At 47.8% G+C, this 6,000-nt stretch overlaps 1 protein-coding gene across 1 annotated transcript in view; it reads left to right on the top strand.

The window, feature by feature from the left end:
• The first annotated feature begins 1,544 nt into the window (after window positions 1-1,544).
• Window positions 1,545-6,000, top strand: part of LOC126516704 (frequenin-2-like) — a 334,311-nt gene continuing 329,855 nt past the window's right edge. The window contains exon 1 of the mRNA XM_050166805.3: window positions 1,545-2,138. Coding sequence (XP_050022762.1) covers window positions 2,075-2,138 — 64 coding nt within the window. The 5' untranslated portion in view covers window positions 1,545-2,074. The remainder of the gene's footprint in view (window positions 2,139-6,000) is intronic.

The following is a 6,000-nucleotide window of genomic DNA, read 5'->3' as shown; positions in this document are numbered from 1 at the left end:
TCTAGCGTGAACTGTTGAAATCAATCAGAATCGTGTAATCTGTGTGCCCAGTTCAGTTTATTCTGCAATACCAATAAACACTTCCTAGCTAGTACTATTGGATACGATCGCGTGTCCATTTCTACTGAAAATAAGAGCCTCGGGCAATTATGCTGCTCCGTAGGGCACCCTTGAGGACTCATTTGCATCGAACGTGTCGGTGATATTCTGTTTTATCTGACGTCTATTGCTGGATATTATTGCCATTACTGTCACCGCTAGTAGACAAACCAAGGAAAGCATTGCAGCTGTTTCAAGGGCGGCTTGGCGTTGAAGGTGCAGTATACGTGATTCTTCGCTGAGAGCACCCTTGTAAACACAATGCGAAATGATGTTACGTTATGCAAAACCGTTCAGAGAACGATCGTCACTGCTACATTTTTTCGTTTTCCAAAGCCATGGTATAAAAGCAGGGAAAAGTTCGTGTTCCTGGCATACGTCGTGAAAATTTAACTTCAACACACCCGCCAGAAACATTTTATAGCGAGGAACCTGGGCGCGTGCTCGCAATTGCATAGCATGACAAATATTTCAGTTGGTGTAAACCTCTGCATATTATCGTATCAGAGTGGCAGCAAAAACAGCAAACATATTTCCTTCAACGGGAGTTTGCGCCGTCATGTAGCAGTAGCGCTACACGGCGAGCCATATAATTTTGCACCAATTTTTGTTTGGTACAGCTCGGCTTTCTCGATAACCTGAGCACACGCTTCAGCGAAAAAAGGCGCGTCGCCCATTTCGCTGCTTTGTTCGTTGTACGTTTTACTACGTTCACCCCGAACTGCGCGCACATCCTCCTACCATGACTTTCTGCAACCTCGTTTTACTTCAGTTTCTTTTCTGCCTTGCCGTTCATTCTCACTCTTCGAATCCATTATTTTGACTCCGGTCTCCGAAAAGCCTTGTTACGCAGCGCCGTCTCGCGTTTCACTTTGTCCCTACTTTGCGCGCCAGACTACGGGGGGAACCTTGCCCAAATTCAAAAAAAAAAAAAGAAAGAGCGCTCCTCCCCTTCGCGAATCCCCAAAAACGCTCCCGATAAGCGTTCACGCGGCCGGACGATGCTTGCTCTTTACGTCACTGCGTACGTCACAGGGAAGGCGCTGTCACGTGACTGGCATGAAATTACGCCGCACGCGCGCGCTGCGACTTCGCGCGCACGAACCGAGCCCGCTGTGTTTTGGTTCGAAGGGAGCCGAAGGGAAGAGGACAAGTCGAAGGAAGTAGGGAAGAGGGCGCTCCAAGCGCCAACCCTTCGCCTGCGGGCGGGAAGAAGCAGTGAAGAACGGGAAAAGTGAAGGGGGGGGGGGGGAACCACGGCCGGAGAACCAGAGTTGGCGAGCCAAGCGAGGGAGGCGAGGGTGAAAGAAGCGCGCGCTTCTTTGCTCCTTGGGAGCATCGAGCTGCGCTGCCGAGCAGCGAACCCAGGAGCGGCGCTCTTGTGGGAAAGGGAGAGAGGAACGCGCGGGGATCGCGCGGGCAGCAGCGACGAATCGCGCGCAGATCGGTCCAGTGAGTCTCGTGCTGGCCGCGGCAGCGCACGCTCGGCTTTGGCGCTGCTGGCCTCAGCGAGCCAGCGGCTGGCTGCAGCGTCTCGCGGAAACGGGCCTGTGCGCGCCTGCGCGCTCTTCCGTCATCTGTCCGTTGCTAGTAGATCCGAGTGAGCATCTCGACAACTCCGCGCCAGTGTGTTAGCTAGCTTTCTTAAGTGCCGCTTCGACGCGCACTTTTCGTTTTCGCTCTGCTTTCTCCCCGCTGCTAGAGAGCGAAGAAATTTACTGCTTGTTCCTCCCTGCGACCGCGACTGGAAGAACCGACGGTGAGAAAGCGCCGCTGCGTTGGCTGGAGCCGCGCTGCGACTTTAGGCTCCCGTTTCGAACTGTGGTGACTGTCGAGTAGTAGCGGCAAAAAGCGGCCGAACTTTTGACTGCTAGTCGGGCCTGAGTCAAAAGCGTTTTTTCTCTCTGTCGTCGTTGCAACCATCGTCAGCTGCTTTTTTCTGCGACAATTTCGAAGCTCGCTCACCGCTGCGAACATGGGAAAGAGGAACAGCAAGCTGAAGGCGGAACGCCTTTTCAAGCTGGTCAACGAGACATACTGTGAGTACATGCCCTTTTTCTTAAGTGCTCGGGGCAAGAAATTCTGATCGCTTATCTACGCTTGCAACTTGTGCGTCAACCTTTACAGAGCTCTTCCGACCTCGGGCTAAAACGCGTTGTACTCTACGCAGTTGCGGCGTTGCTGTTCACCATTGTATTTCCTAAAAAAAAAGCTCCTAGTGCAAAATTGTACCGTGTGCCTTTGTGAGTATTTTGGTAATCTAACGAAATAATAATAATAATAAATCTGCGAGTTGACGTTGCTATGTTGACGAAATTTAAATTAGCTTTAGTAGGACTCATGGTAGAGGACTATTTCTTATCGTGGTATTTCTTTATGGTACCATGTTTACCCTCCCCCATGAATTTGCATCAACGAGTAATAATGGCGGCACGCCTAAGTTGCGTCAGAAAACTTGCGACGTAATCTGAGAGCAGCTGTGATCGGAGTGCCGACATAGGCTATATGCCGTTTTCAAAGATCTGTATTAACGCTTTTACACTAGCGCACATTTTTTAGATTTTATTTTCACGAAACCTTCAATTCAGGCTGTCGCCCGTCCCTGAACATTTCTCCTTTAGCGCGGCTTATTTGTGCATCGTAATTTCCTAACAGCACACGCGCCATTGTCTTACTTCCTGTCTTATTCGAACAAAAAAAGAAGTTTTGTGTTTGTAGAATGGTCAACAGACGCGTTTACATTGTATACTCAAGCATGTTCACCGCATAGCTGCGAGTGTCACACGCTGAAACACCAAACGCGGCGCAAGCCAGATAATAAAATGAGTGTCCGTCAAGAACGATATGATTCGGCGCCTGACATTACGTGCGTAACCACGAGTGCAAAAAGAAAAAACTCCAATCATGCTTTCAGCGATTTTGCTTTCCGAAGTGTTTTGGTTCAAGGTCGCGACGTAGATGGGGATACACGAAAAAAAAAAAAAATGTTAATGAAGGACGCCGCGAGGCCCCATGTTCAACTTTTGTTCAACATAGGACCTCTTCGACGGCAACCCTTCCCTATTATTTGCTGCATGTATGCTTTTGCTAACCGCTTTACGCGCGATTTATTGCTTTAAGTTCAAAGAAATCGGATGTCAGCAATGGGATCGTTAATTCTGGTCACGTACAAAGAGACGGAAGGAAATGACTGTCTTCCTTCCGGTGCAGCATGATTCGCGCTGGAATAACACAAAAAAAGAAAAGGCACCTACCGCATTTTGATTGCTTGCACGCAGCATTTCGGTTCTGCAAGCGAAGTGCGATTTTCTCGTCGATTATTACGCGCTCTCACACTTTCGAGCAAAAAAAATTGCGCATGTCTAAGCAAGGAAGCAAACGGTGCATCGAAGGGCGCTGTGGACAGGTTCGCGCGCTCACTCAGCAGAGTGCCATTTGACCATGAAGGCGCGAAGACAAAGTTGCCATCAGAATATTCCTATCAGAAGTAAGTGAAAAGTGTTTTTACGGCGATATATCGCGATCAAGCGTGGATTTTTCTTGTCCTACGGCTATATGCCTTTACTCCGCGAAATGCGCTAATGTATGCGTCGATCAACGCTGGGCGACGGCCGGGCCGTAAACGGTTGAGTGCTTGCCTCTGCTCCTTACTAGACGTGATTGGTAAGTATGTATTTGAGTTTTTCCGCACTCCTCGCCCAAAACTGGCGCATTAAAAAAAATGTTAGACATGCGGTTGCACATCGCCATTTTTAAATTGTGCTCGAACATTAGCGTCACAAGCGGTGCAGGGTAAATTACGGGACGCGTTCAAGGAACTGTGAAATAAGCTATTGTTTTTCAATTTTTCCCCTTATTGAGTCCCCTTTTATAGCTGAGAGAGGTTGAGAGTAACACATAGGTATACATCGCCAAGTAAGCTCCTAGACTTATTAAACGTATACATACGCTTCATTTTCTTTTTCAGAAAAAAAAAACTGACTGATTGAAAATGTTTCATTCGGCCAGAAGCGCTTATCCTGGCTCGAACCACTGCTACGCATGTGTTGTAAATGACATAAGCAGTCACTGGTTTGTAACGTAACTCTTATTTAACCTCTTAGTGTTACATTGCGATGGGTACATTACTGCGACGTACGTGCTCTTTGAAGTCCCCCAAAAACAGGGGTGGTCGTGCTGGCGTCCACAAGAGGCCTTCGGAAAAGCGAAGCTACCCCGAGCACGCATTTTCGATGTTTACCGCGTAATACGCAAGCTGCCAAAGGAGAGGGCTGTTTTTATAAAATATACATTTCTTCTTTGCTTCCGCGTGCCGAAGAAGCTTTCGAATACATGCATCTGTACATATGTGCGTGCCTCTCAGCACCTATCGCGATTTTTCAAAGACGCTAAGGTTGGCTCACATGTAGACAGGCTGTAAGGCGTGCGTACGCAAGACAGGTCGCTTGGCTGGAACGAATGACGTATCAACGCTGCGCGCACGCACTTGGGGTGCCGTATGGATACCTTGTCAACTAACTGGACGCGTGACCCTGAATACGATGGGCACAAAAAATGGTGCTGGCTGCGGTCAGCCGAGGAGCAGGTGTTGGAAATTATGCGCAGCGTGTATGTAATACCGAACCGACGTGCGTCAGCTCTCGCTTCGTCGTTTCCCCGATCGCCTCATCATTTTCCTAAAAAAAAAAAAACGAGTTCGCTTGAAGGGGCGACAAATTTGCGGCCGCGTTATGCATGCTACGTATTTGGCACAATCGGTCACAAAAAGATTGCAGCACACTGGTATTACGGCGAGTGCAAAATTCTGCTATTTTGAATTATGGCGCTTCTTATACACTGCATCACTGTGCAGGTCGCAAAGGCTACGACGCACTGAAACTTTCAATTCGGGACTCCGTGCACAGGGTTCACGGGGGACTCAACTTTATTTTTTTCGCAAATCCCGTGTCTCGTAAGCTTTTGTGGCTGACTGTACGTTTGTTATCGCTGGAGTTTCTGCTCGAGGACGTTGAGCGTTCATGTAAGCATGCTGTAATTCTTCGCATTGCCCAAGTAGGTAACGGTCTTGAGTAGCTTGGTGAAATAACGTTCCTTCCAGTTTCGCCGACTGCTCGGACTATGTATGACCAACGCTCTTATCTCACACTTGCATTTCGGTCATTGCGACAACATTGCTGCGACCATGCCTTCTTTTTTTTGGGGGGGGGGGGGGGGGGGGATTAACGCTAGTTTCATCTTGCCTCGCCTATTTTTCTTTATTTTTTCTTTTTTTTTTTTAAAGTGGGAAGCCTTATGTCTCATCGTTCAGTCGACCTTCAAAGTCCTTGAACGAAAGCGCGTCGACAACACGAAAAGTACAACTATCATCGTCAGTGGCTCATACCCCCGTAAGCAAGCAAGATAGATCATAAAGCGAATTAATATGGGTGACTAAGCGAATGAAGTGGATGACTCAGACGAGTTAAAGACAATATAATTTAGATTGATGGCTAAGCGAATTAGACTAATCGAATTAAGGTGAGTAAGCGAATTAAGAGGGTGAGTATGCGAATTAAGAGGATGAGTATGCGAATTAAGAGGATGAGTATGCGAATTAAGAGGATGAGTATGCGAATTAAGAGGATGAGTATGCGAATTAAGAGGATGAGTATGCGAATTAAGAGGATGAGTAAGCGAATTGAGAAGATGAGCAAGCGAATTGAGAAGATGAGCAAGCGAATTGAGAAGATGAGCAAGCGAATTGAGAAGATGAGCAAGCGAATTGAGAAGATGAGCAAGCGAATTAGGGGGCATGAGCAAGCGAATTAGGGGGGATGCCTAAGGGAAGTAGACTCAGCGAATTCAGTGGAATATATACGCCATATGTCCGTCTTTAATGCATCGGCACTTAGACTTTCGCCT

The sequence above is a fragment of the Dermacentor andersoni genome, chromosome 1 (assembly GCF_023375885.2).
Source record: "Dermacentor andersoni chromosome 1, qqDerAnde1_hic_scaffold, whole genome shotgun sequence".
In the NCBI taxonomy this organism is placed as follows: Eukaryota; Metazoa; Arthropoda; class Arachnida; order Ixodida; family Ixodidae; genus Dermacentor; species Dermacentor andersoni.
Note: the sequence above shows the minus strand (reverse complement) of the source record. Positions and strands in the feature narration are given on the sequence as shown.